Here is an 18,019-nt window from a genome sequence, read left to right as displayed (position 1 = left end):
AGTGACTGATATACATAGTGATAACAGTAGACATAGTAAAGACAACTTTTATTTACCTCAATGTCCTCAAGTGAATGGTTTTACCAGCACTACTTTTAATTATAAACGATCAAAGACTGGAACTGTTTACCTGCTGATATAAAAATCGTTATAAAAGAATAAATATGAATTTGAAAACAAAGTGAAAACTTCTCTCACAGACAATATGATTGAAATTGAAAGAAGATGCTGATTTTATTTGTTCCTAGTAGTCTTATTGTTTAAATTAATGTTTTATGTGATTGGTTTATATATATATATATATATATATATATATATATATATATATATATATATATATATATATATATATATATATATATATATATATATTACTGTTGTTCAAATAAGTCATCAATAAAGTATTTGTACGTACATTTAAATGTGATGACAAGATAGTAGTATACATTGTGTAACTAATGCTCTCTAATAATATATGCTTATTACTATTTGATCTCAACACTATATTAATGATATTTTTATGCATATTAATGCCACCATTTTTGTACATTTTCCACCCATCTATAGGGCCCCATTGGAAATAAGTTGCAAACCTTTCATGGCGCATCCTGTGGTATATATATCATGTCTTGATTTCAACATCTTGTAACTACTTTTTATTTCAGATCTCTGCCAAATACACTGACTATTTACTTGTAACTGAATTTAAATGATTAACTTTGACTGTGATATTCAAAATGTGATATATCAATGCATTGTGATCCAAAACCTGTGATAATTGTTTTCCAATTGTTAAATGTTGTAAATTGACTGTATTGTATGATCTGTACTTGTATGACATATATATATACATATGCATGAATAAATCAATATTTTGAAAAGTATGACTGACACTGTTTCCAGACATATTACAGTTAGATTACTTCATGTCAGTAATGGCAGTCAGGGATGAAAAATATATTTTTACAATTGTTGCCTGCACTGTCGACCAACTTTAGTGTTTTTGTTTCCCATCTCAAGAGTACCGATCAAAAACCATGGGCATGCCTGTGATATGTATCTTAAAGTGTATTAAAAGATAAATACTATAAAATTTAACAACACCACTGCTCAGTTTTAACATTTCCAATACAGTATGTCTTATTTTGAGAGGCCATTCTGAATTGAGTTCATTTCCAAGGGCAAAGTTAATATATTAATATTACCAAACTGAACATTGTTACACTGTCCCTAATTTTAATGGCACTGGATTGTTTAAGGCTTTGAAAAGCTAGTTGCCTGGCCGGGATAACAACATCTGGAATTAAAATGCCTAGGATAAAATATAAACAATATCTGCCAGAAGTACTGTATGGTTACCATCATCAAATGTACAGAAAAAAATCGTTTTTCAAATTCAATCAAGCCCCACTCATTCCATTCCATGAAACCTTTCAGGTGTCTCAATACTGATAATAGCCCCACTGAGGGTCGTATGGCTATGGTCCATATACAGTTTGTGACTCCCTGGCTGGTAACTATAATGCTATTTGGACCAAAGTGGAGTTTACTATTTGTTATATTACACCGAAGAGTTTTCACTGTACAGTGTTGTACGATTATTTATGGTATGGAACATAAACATATCGATTAAATCTCAAAGTTTGTTGCCTGCAGCCGAACATCAGCAATGTTGCAATGAATATAATTTAAGAAATACTGATTCTTTTAAGTTTGAATAATTCTGTTGTTTTCAATTCAATAAACAACTTATTGGCTTTCTTAACATTTCATTAAAATTAGAATATTTTGCATGCAATAATATCTAATTTTAAACAATAACATTAATAAATATTCTATTATATTACTCCTTAAAGATATTGGTCCTTATATATCTATGTTATCGGTTGATTTAGTGCAAGTTTATTGGTGTGTAACCCGAACTATATTTTCGGTGTAATATCTTCCGCCTAGAGGCGTTAGACATATCCTTCCACCAAATACACCCGAGAGACGATCGCCGTTATGGCGGGATTGTCCGAGGAGTCCCGATTTCTATACAATCACTTGAAGTAAATCACTTATTATACATTGTGTTAAATTTTTTTGCACAATTAAAAACTTGCAAATAAAAATAAACAACATAAAACACAAATAGCGTTTACACGTTTCAGCCTTTTCTTTAGTTGATGGCGTATTATTGCTTGCAACTGCATTGGTACTGTTATCTTGTTTGCACAATTTTTGATGCCTATACAAATTCGGCTTGTGAGTATATGTCTTCCCGCTTTGAATGCATGTTTCTTGGCCCAAAGATGCATAGTCATGTGATTATCATACTGGTCTCTCCTTCTCATTTCATGTCCGCATGTGTCACATTTAAAGGTTGCTTCTTGGTGTTGTGTCATGTGCGCTCTTAGGTCTGCCATTATTGCGAACGACCTCCCACATGTCTCGCAGGCAAACTCTTTAGTTCCCTTATGTGCTGCGCACCTACAGAAAAGAAAACACCAGTTTGCAAAAGAAAACATACAAGGAAAAACAACAGACACGTCGGACTTGTATGCTTCACATTTTTGTAGTTTAATACAAAATATTGCGGTAAAAACCATTAAAAAACTGGTCCAGTATTTCATATTTTATAGAGTGACTTGACGTTTTATGACGCAAAAGATAGTAGATTTAACTTGATCCAATGCGAATGTTTTTTAACTTTTGCCATTCTAGAAGATACGCAATTTGTCACATCCGCCACTAAAAACGGTGCAACGAAGTTTGAGTATTGTTTTGAAACTCATGTCCCGCCATGAAATAGTCCCGCCATGAAATAGATCCACCTTAACATGTCAAACGTTTTTTGGATCATTAATGACCAAAACAAAACACAATCAAAAATTAACCTGGTGTTTTTGGTTTTCTTTTTCGAAAATACATCGTACCAATTGAGTATACATTCCATGCTTTGTCAACGGGTATGTACATTTCGTAAGAGCCATCATCAGCAATTGCAAGAATTGTAACGTAAACATTTTACCAATGTCGAAACAATTTTTGGTTGCAATGTGTCGTAATAATCGGCAATAAACATTAACAGTCATATGTGCTATAATACAAAAGAATTGTCTCACTCACGTTTCTGAAAATGCCTAATTTTCACCAAACAATCTTACATGTGCCTTGTTAAATTAGCTTTGCTGTAGAACATCCGTCCACAACATCTGTATGGCGCTACCCCCGTATGTTTTCTTTCATGATCGTTTATTCCTGAGGCGCTTCGAAAAGCCTTGCCGCATATTCTACACAAACCAAGTCTGGAAATAAATATTTACCTAGCTCTTTAACAATTGTTACGTGAAACATATCATAAATATTTTAATCCGTGTAACATATCATTTTTTATTTACGCGTTTATTTTTTTACATATTGATTGGTAAGCCGTCAAGAATATCGTACACATTCTAGATGATGTTTCTCGAATTTCTCCTGCAATTTTGTGGTATGACCTATGTTAATTTTATGAAATATATTACACAACGCCTTTATTCCGTGAAAACTATCATTTAAAAATATTCACTTTTAAATAAATTCAAATGGTAAGCGAGAAAAGTACTCAGTAATATATGACATGTAAGGTACCATTACACGCGGAATTCGATTCCGCATATGATAGGCTACATCTTAGCAAATTAAAATCAAACATTTAGGTACAAGAAATAAAAATAATACTCTTACCGAGACAATGACGCCGCCATTATCCGTGTTTCCTATCAAAATAAAACCACGTGATTCCCCGCAGTGGAGTATGTTGATGAGTAAGAGTTACTGTCCATTCTATAAATAGAAGGTTCTGAGATCACTTCCTTTCTGGCATTGGATTCCAATGATTTAACCTACAGAAACAAATCGAAATTAAACAAGTGATGTGTTTGTCAGAAACACAATGCCCCCTATTGCGCCACTTTGAAATAAAATTTCAATAATCATTTGGCAGGTTTAGAAATTATCTCCCTTTTAAAGCTTATTACTTCCCTTGGATTGTATTTTATGACTTTAGATCTTGAAGGATGACCTTGACCTTTCACCACTCAAAATAAGCAGCTTCTTGAGATACACATGCATGCCAAATATCAAGTTGCTATCTTCAATACTGCAAAAGTTATCACAAAACTTTAACCAAGGTTAAAGTTTTGGGACAGAATGACGGGCAAAAAACAATATGCCCCCATCATTCGATCTGGGGGGCATAAAAATCTACATTAATCTGCAGAGATATTTCTTAGTTATATAACAAAAGCATCACAAAATGTCAGGAAGAGGTAAACCAGCAGGAAGGAAGAGGAAAGCTCAGACAAAACTGTAAGAAAATCAGGAAACTAGAGTGTTCACAAGCGGCCATGCTTTTTTACCGATCCAAACCATTTTCAAACTCAACTGTCGTATCCAGGAAACATATGTTCTAACCAAATTTCATGAAGATTGGGCAAAAAATGTGTCTTCTATACTGTTCACATGTTTTCACTAAATACATATAGAGAAAACTGTCCCACCCCTGGCGGCCATGTTTTTCCACCCATCATGACCATTTTCAAACACGTCCGAGATATCTATAAAAATCGATGTCTAGAAAAAAATTATGATGATAAGGCAAAAAAAGTGACTTCTAGAGTGTTCACAAGCTTTTTTTACTATATAAATATAAGGAAAATGACCCGCAGCCTCCTCCGGGGGCAATGTTTTTATTTACCGATCCGAACCATTTACAAACTCAACCGTCATATCGAGAAAACACATGTCCTGACCAAATTTCATGAAGATTGGACCAAAAATGTGACTTCTAGAGTGTTCACATGTTTTCACTATATACAAATAGAGAAAACTGCCCCACCCCTGGCGGCCATGGTTTTTCACCGATCTGGACCATTTTCGAACTCGTCCGAGATATCAATAAAACCAATGTTTTGACCAAATTTCATGATGATTGGTCAAAATTTGTGACTGCTAGAGTGTTCACAAGGTTTCTCTATTTTTCTCTATAGCCAAATAAGGAAAACTGCCCAGCCCACTGGCGGCCATGTTTTTCAACGGATCGGAACCACTTTTAAACTCAACCAAGATATCATTAAGACAAACATTTTGACAAAGTTACATGAAGATTGGGCATGAAATGTGACTTCTACAGTGTTCACAAGGTTTTTCTATTTTTTGACCTAATGACCTTGTTTTTGACCCAGCATGACCCAGTTTCGAACTCGACCGAGATTTCATTGGGACAAAGCTTCTGACCAAGTTTCATGAAGATCGGACAATAAATGTGGCCTCTAGAGTGTTTACAAACAAATGTGGACGGACAGACGACGGACAAAGACCCGTCACAAAAGCTCACCTGAGCAATCAGGTGAGCTAAAAAGTGGTCAGGTATAATCTGATTAAGTCATGTAAAATCCATATGTGAGAGTACCTTTTTAATGTGAAATAACTTCCTGTCCTTCAAATGGGTTGCATATGGAAATTATAACGTGTTTAGGAAAAAATACAATCAAACTTAGAGTTTCAAGGTTAAAATTAAATGTTGATAATGTGACAATCAAACTATTAACATGTAAGATATATTAATTTCATCTTCTAACGTAAAACATAATATTTACAATACATGTGGAAGCAACTGACATTTCCTGCATCATAAGCAATAATATTGTTGAACATAACAATAAACAAGAACACATAAAAGTTGAATAGAATTTTACACAATATATAATACATATAGATATACTAGTAATATCTGGCCATTTTCTCCAACACATGATAATAACATGATCTTTTGATACCATGATTACATGAAATAGAACACCTTAATATATTTGCTTCTTATGTGAAGGAAATGAAATTTTAGCAATGTGAAGGAAGTGCAGCTTTGGCAATTTAATTTTTCTTTTATGAACAAAGATGTTAATTGTTTGAAAAGGAAAAGTTTATCAAAATACAGAATACATTTAATTATTGTTTAATAACAAGTAAAAATAATACATATCATTGGAATAGCAATATTGCTTTATCTGACATGAGGGATTCAAAACTGCAGTAACAGCCATTAAGCCACACTCTGAGAAAACTGGGATAACAGCAGTGCATGTGCTAAAAGTGTAGTCCAACATTAGCCTGTGCATTCCACACAGGCTTATCAGGTCGACACTTTCCGCCTTCATTGTATTGTTTGTTTGAAGGAAGTCTCTTCTTGGCCAAACAATCCAGGTAAGGCGGATAGTGTTATCCCTAATTAGCCTGTGCTGACTGCAAAGACTAATCTGGGACAACACTTGATGCAAATGTATTAAACCCAATTTAAACCCAAACTAAATTAGTCTTTTAGTTACCAATGCACAGCACAGCACTCATTTATAGGCATTAAATTACGGCTATACCCATGCTGACCAAAGTTCCTATAGCTCTGCATGTTGCTTCCCAAGTTTGATAAAACTGCAGAATATCCTGCGGTCAAGATCTTCCCAGTCTGTGACCTGAGCCTTGAGTTGACCTTGACCCTGATGACCTAGGGTCACCCTGACCACTTGGACCTTGACCTCCAAGAAACGAATTAATTCCTCCACCACTGGTACTCAGTTTTGATATCACAAACAGCATTGCAACCAGAAGCAAACCAGGCAATCCAAACAGAAGGCCGGCGACTATGAAGCCTATCAGTACAATGGGTTCCACAGTGTGAGATCCAATGTTAAACCTGGGCACTCCATAACCAGCCAGCCGTGTGTTGAATTCATCGAAGACTGAAAAGTGGCCTCCCTCCTGCATCCTCTCATGTTGTACCCTACCAGTGTTCTAAAATAAAAATAATACAGGACATCAATTACTTAGACAGCTTACTTGTTATTGAACAAGTTGAAAAAGCATCAAATGTTAAAAGCTCAGTTTGACCCTGAGTTTTTTCTATTTATAGAACATCAAAAATATTTATAGAACTTCCAAATGTACATGACAATAAATGTTTTTATTTGATTATATTTATAAAACTGTTCAATCAATGTTTAGGTCAATTGAAATTATGTTTGTTGATTTCAGAAATAATTTCATTATTATTTATCTGTCAATCAACAAACAATGATTTTCGTTTCTCAACAAGGGCTGTTTGTAAAACATGCATGCCCTCCATATGGGCTGTCAGTTGTAGTGGCAGCCATTGTGTGAATATGTTTTTTGTCACTGTGACCTTGACCTTTGCCCTAGTTACCTGAAAACTAATAGGGGTCATCTGCCAGTCATGATCAATGTACCTATGAAGTTTCATGATCCTACTAAGGTGTAAGCATTCTTGAGTTATCATCCGGAAACCATTTTACTATTTCGAGTCACTGTGACCTTGACCTTTGACCTAGTAACCTGATAATCAATAGGTTTCATTTGCCAGTCATGATCAATGTTCCTATGAAGTTTCATGATCCTAGGCGTAAGCATTCTTGAGTTATCATCCGGAAACCATTTTACTGTTTCGAGTCACTTTGACCTTTACCATTAACCTAGTGACCTGAAAATCAATAGGGGTCATCTGCCAGTAATGATCAATGTTCCTATGAAGTTTCATGATCCTAGGCGTAAGCATTCTTGAGTTATCGTCCAGAAACCAGTTTACTGTTTCGAGCCACTGTGACCTTGACCTTTGACCTAGTGACCTGAAAATCAATAGGGATCATCTGCCAGTCATGATCAATGTACCCATGAAGTTTCATGATCCTAGGCCTAAGCATTCTTGAGTTACCATCAGGAAACCATTTTACTATTTCGAGTCACTGTGACCTTGACCTTTGACCCAGTGACCTGAAAATCAATAGGGGGCATCTGCCAGTCATGATCAATTTACCAATGAAGTTTCATGATCCTAGATCTAAGCATTCTTGAGTTATCATCCGGAAACCATTTTACTATTTCGAGTCACTGTGACCTTGACCTTTGACCCAGTGACCTGAAAATCAATAGGGGTCATCTGACAGTCATGATCAATGTACCTATGAAGTTTCATGTTCCTAGGCCTAAGCGTTCTTGAGTTATCATCCTGAAACCATCTGGTGGACGGACGGACCGACAGACCAACGGACCGACAGAACGATGGACCGACATGTGCAAAACAATATTCCCCCTCTTCTTCACAGGGGGGCATAAATATAAGAACTAAACCACAAGGGCATTAACAAAGCATTGTTTGTTGACTGATAAACAAAGATAATGTGGATATTAAATTGATTCTTACAAATGCCAACTACTCAAATGAAAACTTTATTTTAAAATGATATCATCAGAGAATGTGTTACAATAATATGTGTTCATGTGTATTTTCTAAAGTTAAATTGGCAAGTTTCATGTCAGGCTCTGATTGACAATAAAAAGCTTCTGTTTGTAATAGTGAACAATACTTTACCTGTTGCTGCCTTGGACTACCATGTTGTGCCCGAGGGTCACTGTCATCTACAATCTCTCCATTCTTGAGGATGCGCACCATACTGTTTATTTTCTATCTGGGAAAGAAAACAATATAAGTGAATGAATGAAGACTAAGATGCTAGAATGATAAGCAGCAACATGTTAAAGCTTTTAAGCTTCAGAAACAAAGGGCTATAAACCAACCATTTCCCTTAAAAAATTGGGCTCCTTATTGAACTTGGCCTAATATGTCAAACATTTAGAGAAGAAAGGATAAATATTTAAAGAATAAATTTGACAGCGAAACAGCTTAAAAGGTCAAATTCACACAACTCAATGCCAATGAGCTCTGTGAAAACTGGGCTGAATGCATGCGGATAATTTGTTGTACCTGATAAGCCTATGCAGTCTCCAAATGCTAATCTGTACCCCACAAACATGGTATTTTTTGTTCAAAGGAAGTATCTTCTAAACAAAAATCCAGTGTAAGCTGAAAGAGTAGTCCCTGATTAGCCTTTGCAGATTGTGCAGACTAATCTGGGATGACACTAAATACATGTGCATTAAACCCAATTTTTTCACAACCAGGATCAGATGATAAGTGAAACTTGGTTGATTAATTAACTTTGCCTGTAAGTGGTTCTTGTGGTCCTTCTGTGCCTAATTGCATTATCATTACTACATAATGCACTTGAGACTGATATTGATGCTATGCTGGTAACTAAACTCTAAATAAATTCATGCAACTTGCATGAGTCCAGTGATTTAAACAGGTAGGAGTACTTGGGAACACACTGAAGTTCCACATAATTAGACCCTGGTACAGTAGGACATCATAAACTTTTTAATACATGCATGCAAATATCCTGGTGGTTATTCTGAAGCCAACATGGAAACAGACAAACATGATTTGATTCATATGTTCAATCATGCTTTCACAGACATGGCGAAAGGGCGTCACAATTTACAGATTGGCCTACGAAAAGAAATAATTTACAGGCAAGTTGTTCATTTCACAGGCCTCAATTTTAAGTGTTTAATCCAGGAGGGACATTCTAGGGTTGTATCATAACACTTTGTTTTACAAATTTATTTTAAGTTATGGAAGCAAAAATTAACAAGAAGTGAGTGTGAACACCACAGTCCAGACAGCCATGTGAGTGTTATGCAGTGCGTTTAGTATTTACATGTCTTTCTGAGACTGCAATATGTGAGAGCCTGCCCATTGACACCATGTCCGGCTTGTGAACTGGTATGACAAAAAAAATCATTTTGATTCAACATCATATTATCCTTTCTGCCCAGAAATAATTTGAATTCAAAGAAAACCCATGCATGTTGGAAATGAGACCTTAATATGCACTGGAGTTAGTCTTATTAATAAGTCGCTCAAAGAATTTAGAGATACTTTTTATATGGGCTAAATTCTTTGGAACGTCTTATCAGCCAAGGACCAATTACATGGTGGAAACCAGATAGTTTAAATGTTCATCAATTTGTGTCACATTGCAAAAAAACATAACCAACTCATAAAGTTTTAGTTAAGAAGTCCATTTTTACCTCAAATATCGTGGAATTGAAGTTAGAAAAGCATTAATTCTTCAGTTAAACTTCTGCTTAAATCGCAATAAAATCACTTAGTTTCCTCTCGCCATGCTATGAAACAGATTTAAATATGAACCAATCAGAAGAAGGCATTTCGTTGTAACGTGTTAACTTTATTTAACATGAGTTTTCAACATCGACTTTTACCGAAGTAGATCTAGTATGCTCATCTTTGTCGATTTAATAAGCATATGTTCAAAACAGATATGGTGCAGTTTCTATTCACTCTTCTTAATTTCATCAACTTTGTATACATGTCTTTTTCACACCTCTGTCTGTGTTGTTGCATGTATGTACATTCTACGTTACATAGGACGGTATAATGTACGATCTGTATCGCTATAATTTATGTATAGTATACTAATAAAAGATGCTATTTATTTCAGAACTTGCAAGTTTTTAATTGTCACTTAAGAAAAAACAACAATGCTCAATTAATCCAGAAAAGTAACATCGCTCTACTATGTAACACTCTGCGGTAACAACAGACCAACGCAAACTGTGTTTTCCGCCGTTCATTCTTAACATTTAAAACACACGGTTAACATCGAGAATGTGTTATCGATAAATATCTACACAGCGAGCGAATCGAGAGATATTGAAAATTTAAATAGTGGTTGGATTTAAATTGCTCAGGCATGCAAAATTCAAAGTATCATTACACAAGTCTTACAGAACATTATCGAGAAATGAATTATCTACACATGTATGTAAATATTATTGCAATCCTTTTATATTAACTGTCTGATATCGGGGCTAAAATGTTGCGCACAAAATACTTGCGCAACAATATAGACAAAGAAGGAAAACTTTCCACCATTGTTTTGGTCTTCCCCCGTTGTATGCTCCAGATATTACCAATATAAAGAGTAGTTTAATATTTTAGAGCGTCAACAAGTTGGACTACACTGGAGTGACCTCAAACTAAGCCTCATAAAGAGCTTCCGAAAACAACTATCCGAAATAAACATATTTGATAATCTGAGTTGAACTCACCTTTATAGTGAGCACTTGAGCCGCTTTTTCATGAAATACGAACAACTGTTTACATTAGTAATAAGGCTTAATTATATTTTACTAGAAATAACATGCATTAGTTAAAAAAAATAATAATTAACAATTTTTAATACTACGTATCTCTCATCATCGCACACAAACGTTTGGTTTTCACATGCGCTTGAATAATGTTTGTCTAAACTACGGGTATTGGTTACAGTATACTAAATAATCGTTTCATGTAGGCTGTACTCTCTAAAAAATATCATAGTTGACTCGAAGGCATGTTTTACACTTTAAACTATTGTTCGGGTTTTATCTTTCGGAGATAATGGTAGGGCAGGTGTTCACGATCGAATCCCTTAAATATGTGTGTGTGAATGTCAGAGTTAATTTACAGGTCTCGCTGCGTCTTCACGACTGCCTTATTTGCGGACCTGCCCCTGTGACATTTCAGTGGCAAAAGATTAATTTTGAGCCAAAGTAGGTCAAATTTACCCCAACTGCTCGGGCTTTCGCCGAAGGCTTATTTTTTTTTAAATACAAATACACCAGTGCACGGTGGCCAATGAGACCTTATCGTTCACTGGTATAAAAGAAAAGGAGAATAATATTACAATAATAAAAAACGTTAATCATAGGAGATCCGTTAAAATATTAAAAAGATATATAATTAGGTATATCTTTCGTTAAGTTAATAAAATTTGACCTATTATATCCATAACTAGTATTTTTATCATCATCATCATTACCCCCCCCCCGCATCATAATCATCACCAACACTAACATAACCATCATTCACATAATAACCATTATTATCGCAACCATTATTATTATCATTATTATAATTATTACCATTTATGAATTTTTGTTTATAGTTTGTTGACTGAATTGAGTGTGATTTTATTGAGCTATCCGCCCCAGGAGAGGTGTTAGTGGGGGTTCGAGCGGGATACAGGAAACGCCCCACTTCCAGAGGCGTTCTTGGTTCTTTTAAGTGCCCGGTTTAGAGCACCGATACACTCCACCCCCGTTTAACGTCCCTCGCGGAAGACATGTTAGTCAGTTTGGTTAGTGTTAACAGTATTAGTAAAATCAATTTAAACACACACATTAATAACCAGATATATGAGCAGTAAGTGAGAATCAAGCAAATTGCAGAGTAGGTATGCAGCTTCCTTCTTAAATTGGACTGTTAACTCGTCGCCCATATATATCAAATAGCATGCACTATAATGTGAAGAATATAAGAGAGCATGCGATAGACAAGAGAAAAAACCGCCACCGTTGGTTTTATGTTTGCTTTTGGTTTGGTTTGCATTCATGGGTAAATTAAAATTTCCTAACTTCCCGTACGAAATAATGGGGCGGATTCCGGGCGTAATCGGGGCGGAATTGGCACGTAATGTTGGAATTACGCCCGTACAACTGGTGGAATGAGTTTTACGCCCGGAACTAAAATTATTTCTGGGCGTAATTCAACTGTTTTTTCCGGGCGTAAAACAAATCCGGGCGTATTTTTATACTTAGAATTTGTATGATGGAGATTTGTGGACGGAATTTTGCACTTTGTTTCTTTCGTGGGGCAGAATTTCATTCTTATAAAATATTTGTGAATTTTGAACTTAGTAGTTTTTACAGAGAGTAATATTGGACTTAGCAAATTTCTATGAAGCTGAACAATAACTTAATAAATTTAATTTAAACCAAAGTACCGAACAAAATATTACCAGTAACTGATAACTTAATAAACGTTTTTAAATAAAAATATTTAATTTTATTTATACATTTGTACAATCAATGAACATTCATTATAGACACAACTATTTCAGTCACAGCATAATTAATTCAGCATAAAGCTTTGATCTAATTTATGATTTTCATGTTTAGATTCTAAAACATATTTTGTAGTATTGCTACTTAATTTGTGAGAAGCTGAAAAGGAGACAGACTTGTGAACTTGTGATCATGAATTATACTCTTAGATTTTGCATTATTATTGGCAATATTGCTGGTAAAAAAAAAATAATTAGGAGATAACAATAACACATTTTAATTAAATATATTTTATATATTGCTGACTTTTACAGTTTCGACTTATAATTTTAAGTCTGAGGGATGACCATGCATTAAAAATCTATTTGCACTTATTTTTTTCGTTCACTCCTTTAATTTTTCTTCTTTTTTGAAAATTTTGCTCCTTTTTAATTATTATTTCATAATTACAATAATGACTGTAAAGTTTAATAAAGAACAAGACTTGGTAATGTTTTCATCATTTTAAGGTTTCCTTTAACATTAAACACACAACAGTCTAGTTTAATATTATTTGTTTATATCATCAATATGAATGCAGTTTCTCTGCATGTTACTCTATAAAAATTTTTTATAGTAGTTAAGATTTCTTCAGTCTGAAAAGACCATAAACATGTACATAAATATACCAATGTTAATTTAATCTCAGTAAACACTGACAACCAGCTGAGTTGATCTCAGGTATTGTGCTGCCCATTCAATACTCACCAAACACTGAGTCACATCTGTACATGTTTATAAACCATCTGGGCTTATCAGGCTTCAGTGGATGTGTTCAGTGGTACAGGAAGTGAGTGTTAGAAGTTGCTGTTTGAAAACATTTGAGCGGTTAAGCAAATTACTGACTGAACTAAATTGTCAGTATAATGCTTGAGCAAAATGAGGACTAAACTGTAGTGAAAAAATGTCTTGCAGGGAGTACTGTGTCAAAAACAATTTGTATTTAATACATATAATGTGGAAATGAACAATTATAAGTTTGTTGCAAAAGAGGTTCAAACTGGCTGGTTTAACTGTGATTTGGTCTGAGCACCAAATTCCTGTGTTTTTTGGAATACTGCAGAACAGCATAAAAGGTTTGTATTTTTACTCCTTCATTCCTCTATTATTTAGATTATTAACTGATATAATTGTAATTGTATTTGTGTACTGTCCCAGTGGGAAATGTAAAAGGATGATGAAAAGTAGACGGGCATCAAGGAAAAACAACACAGTTTGAAACTAAAATGAAATACACAAATTTCTTTAAAATATATAGTAAGTACTTAAATTAACATTTCATTTTCAGATTATGTCATAGGATTAGGGAGAAAGGTTGCTGGTGGCATATCAAATTTTCCCTTCTCGGACCTCAAAAGCCACATCACAAATTGAAGAATTTGTTTGCAAGAAAGCACAGTGTTGAAAAAAACATGAGTGTGAAAAAATGAACTTCTTTATATTTGCTCTGTGTGCGCGCCCGGATGATGAGCACAAAGCGGTCCTTGACAAAGGAAAGCTGGATTTGTTGATAGGTAAATCACAATTTTACTATACAAGTTATTGTATTATTAGCTTGATATAGTTAAGTTCAAAATAAAGATTAATTCGAACTATACGATTAGTGATCCTCAGGGCTAGGCCTGTCAATAACAGGGTGTCTCAGTACCTTGCCGCACTAAGCTCCAAACCTGCCCCCTTTGACCCCCAACATGTTTTTAATTGGTTCTGATCACATTATTTTACAGAATATTCAATGAATTTTCAATAAACTTATTTATTTTAACAGTGAAACTAGTTTTATCAATTAAAATTTTTTTTTTTTAATGAAAATGCATGTAATATTAAATAATATGCGCATATATAGCACATGTTATTTGAAAATATTCCACAGGGATAAATATCTAAGCACGTTCAAAAGTGTACTTAGTTGCCAAATTTGGACCCTGTCTTTTTCAAATCCAAGCTGGGGCCCTGGATTAGATAAAAAGTTTGAAAAAGCAATTAATTCTACATAAGTTGTTAACAGTATTTGCAATAGGTGAACTGTAGTTGTACTAAATATCAAATTGCATTTCAGATTATGACATAGAATGGGGGAGAATCGTGGACCTGAACAATACTGTGATAGAGAGGAATTCCTACTCAAGAAAGCAGTTTAAAAAACGCATTCAATGTGAAAGAGTGAACTTTTTTATTTTGGCCGTGTATAAGAACAGTTTGTTTTTTAAAAAGTGCGTGTCTATCAAATTATTTTTTATGTAAATATATTGAATATTTTTGTTGTTTGTCTTTTAAAGCTACATTGTATCTTAAAAGTATCATCAAAATGCGGAACGAAAATGCGATCATTTTCCGCTTAAGTTCCACATTTTTTGTGACTGCGGAAAAAATGCGGGGATTTTCAGCATTTGTTCTGCATTTGCAGAAGTATAAAATGGTGATTCATGTTTTTAAAATGTATTATTCTAAAATAAATGTAAAGATACTATGTTAAATGTATCTTGTCATAATTTTGACTAGTTTTTAGCTGACCTGAGCACAAAGTGCTCATGGTGAGCTTTTGCGATCGCCTTTTGTTTTTTCAAATGGCCTGTCCTTATATGGGTATATTTACAATATGCATGTAATCCGATTTCCGCCCGGTATCTAAATTACGCCCGTAATCTAAGTTACGCCCGTAATTTTAACATTCCGCCTGTAATCTGAATTCCGACCATAAACTGCTTTCCGCCCGTAATTTAAAATTCCGTCCCACCTCATTTACATATTTCGCCCCTGTTTTCCGCCCTGATTACGCCCGGAATCCGCCGCTCTTCTTAAAATCATATATAGAAAAATACGCCCGGAAATATGTTTTACGCCCGGAATTTAGTTTGCGATTCCGTGCCGATTCCGGGCGGAACATTTCGTACGGGTTATTGATTTAACACTCCTGTCAAATAACGGGCACCATGCACTGTTTACACTACACTACTGGAAAGCATTATCTACACTACAGTAAGGAAAAAAACACAACAAAAACCGTCACAATTCTTTTTTGGTCATGGTTTAATGGTTTATTCAAGATACATTAGACATTACAGTCCATGAGTACACATGTATGTTGAATATATAAATGTATATTTATACAAACAAAATGCATGCAAGTGGTCATCAATAAATACAAGTTCATGACATGATTGATCATATTCAAACTATATTATGTTCTATACATACATTGTTAAAAGGGTACATGTATTTCAACATAATGTTAACATAAATAGCGCTATTGACAGCGAAAAGTCAACTTTTCTGACATGTAACTTACTCAAAATAATATTTATAGACATTTCTTTGAATAAATGCTTTATGAACATAATTTGCTAAATTTCTGTTAATTGTTTGGTTATCAGATTGCATTTACTCTATAAATTTTGGAATATTTGGTCTTTTCCAGTAATATTGCTTTATGTATTTTTTTCTAATATCATTGTATAAGGAACATTCAAACAAAAAATGAAATTCATCCTCCAAGACATTGCAATGTTGACATTTTCTTTCCTGGACTGGTATAGATTCTGGTTTATGCCATCTGCCTGACTCTATTTCTAATCTATGAGAGGATACTCTTAGTCGGCACAGACTAAACCTAAACTTATCAATAGTAACATCATTTAAATAAGGCTGGAATTCAAATTTACAAAAAAGATTATAACTTACTGCTCAGTTCAGACATCAAATTTTGTATAAAAGCATCATTTAATCTGGATTTAACAAGAGATAAAAAGCACTTGTCATCACCTACTCCTTGGTTTATCCATGCATAATGTAATCCCAAGGACTGCCACAAGTTACAAACAGATTTAGCCCATGTGTGCATATTTGGTTTAATTATCAAACAGTTACACATATGTAAATATATACACTTAACATATTTATGGTTTTCTAACTGGGTAACTTTAAGCCAATACCTTATGACATTAACTGCACGTCTCACGATTAAGGATGTTCTACCAAGTTCTCCATACACAAAATTATTTTGAGTTTGAATTTTCACACCTAATAATTTTTTACAGAAACTTAAATGTACTCTCTTAAGTGTCATAGATTTTATTTAAGCCCCATATTTCTGAGCCATAATTTAAAATGGGTAAAGCAAGTCGATCAAATAGCTGTAATTTGGTCTGGATATTGATTGAATGAAAATTAAGTAAATATGAATTTAATTTAAAAACCGCTTTTGAAGCTTGTGCAGCAAGAGTTTCAAAAGTACTTGTAAATGATCCTCCCGTGGTAAATACAATTCCTAAATATGTAAAAGATTTTACAATTTCTATAACCTCGCCTTTATATGCAAAATTCATATTTCTCCTTAATTGTCCCCTTTTTTTTATAAATCATAACTTTAGTTTTATTTGAATTTACACAAAGTTTCCACCTATCACAGTATTCTTCCAACAAGCACAAACCTTTATTAAGTTCTTCCTCCGATTCAGCCATAATAACAATATCATCTGCATATGGTAACAGAAATAGTTTCAACATTCCAATATCAATCCCATTAAAACCATTTAACATAAAATGTTCCTCAATATCATTCAAATAAATAGAAAAAAGGAATGGTGATAAAGATTCACCCTGTCTCACTCCTAATAAACAAGAGAAGTCTTCATTACTTATTCTATTACCTAATTTGATTCTTGATTTCACATTTACATACATAGATTTAATAATATTTATCATTTTTCCTCGAACTCCTAGTTTCAAAAGTTTATACCAGATAATATCTCGAACCAAATAATCGAACGCTTTAGTAAAATCCACAAATACAGCGTACAATCTCTTTTTTTCATTAAGTAAATAATTAATAACACCATGTAATACAAACATATTATCGATAGTACCCATGTTTTGTCTAAAACCTGCCTGTGATTCTATATATACATGATAATTTTCTGCCCAATTATTCAGTCTGTTGTAAATGACTTTGGTAAATAATTTCCCAAATGTACTTAATAATGTAACCCTCTGTAGTTGTTTACATCATTCTTACTTCCCTTTTTATATAACAACAACAACAACAACAACAACATTTATTTCGGCAATTAAGCTACAAATAAGCTTCTAGCCTACAAATAGATAAAGCAAATGGTAATTCTTCAGGTAAAGATTGCTGTGATTGTTAGTTGAATACAGAGGAAGAAAGATATTAGTATTACAGGTCAAAGATCGTGAA

At 34.0% G+C, this 18,019-nt stretch overlaps 1 protein-coding gene and 1 long non-coding RNA gene across 3 annotated transcripts; both read right to left on the bottom strand.

Moving 5' to 3' along the window:
• Positions 1–388: 388 nt before the first annotated feature.
• LOC127868918 (uncharacterized) lies at positions 389–6,314 on the bottom strand. The gene is made up of 3 exons (XR_008044305.1): positions 3,712–6,314; positions 3,150–3,290; positions 389–2,472 (listed from the first exon to the last, which is right to left on the bottom strand). It is a non-coding gene; the product is annotated as an uncharacterized LOC127868918 (long non-coding RNA).
• Positions 6,315–6,340: 26 nt separating this feature from the next.
• On the bottom strand, positions 6,341–11,171 carry LOC127868914 (protein FAM241B-like). 2 transcript variants are annotated; one of them, XM_052411079.1, is made up of 3 exons: positions 11,142–11,171; positions 8,405–8,501; positions 6,341–6,813 (listed from the first exon to the last, which is right to left on the bottom strand). In XM_052411079.1, exons 2-3 carry the CDS (start codon positions 8,483–8,485, stop codon positions 6,472–6,474), a joined length of 423 nt encoding a protein of 140 aa, XP_052267039.1. In that variant the 5' UTR covers positions 8,486–8,501; positions 11,142–11,171; the 3' UTR covers positions 6,341–6,471. The 2 variants fall into 2 exon arrangements, with proteins under 2 accessions (XP_052267039.1, XP_052267038.1); XM_052411078.1 differs by having other exon boundaries at positions 11,008–11,144.
• Positions 11,172–18,019: the final 6,848 nt, after the last annotated feature.

The sequence above is a fragment of the Dreissena polymorpha genome, chromosome 2 (genome assembly GCF_020536995.1).
Source record: "Dreissena polymorpha isolate Duluth1 chromosome 2, UMN_Dpol_1.0, whole genome shotgun sequence".
Classification (NCBI taxonomy): domain Eukaryota; kingdom Metazoa; phylum Mollusca; class Bivalvia; order Myida; family Dreissenidae; genus Dreissena; species Dreissena polymorpha.
The sequence above is the reverse complement of the archived record's forward strand: the minus strand, read 5'-3'. Positions and strand labels throughout refer to the sequence as shown.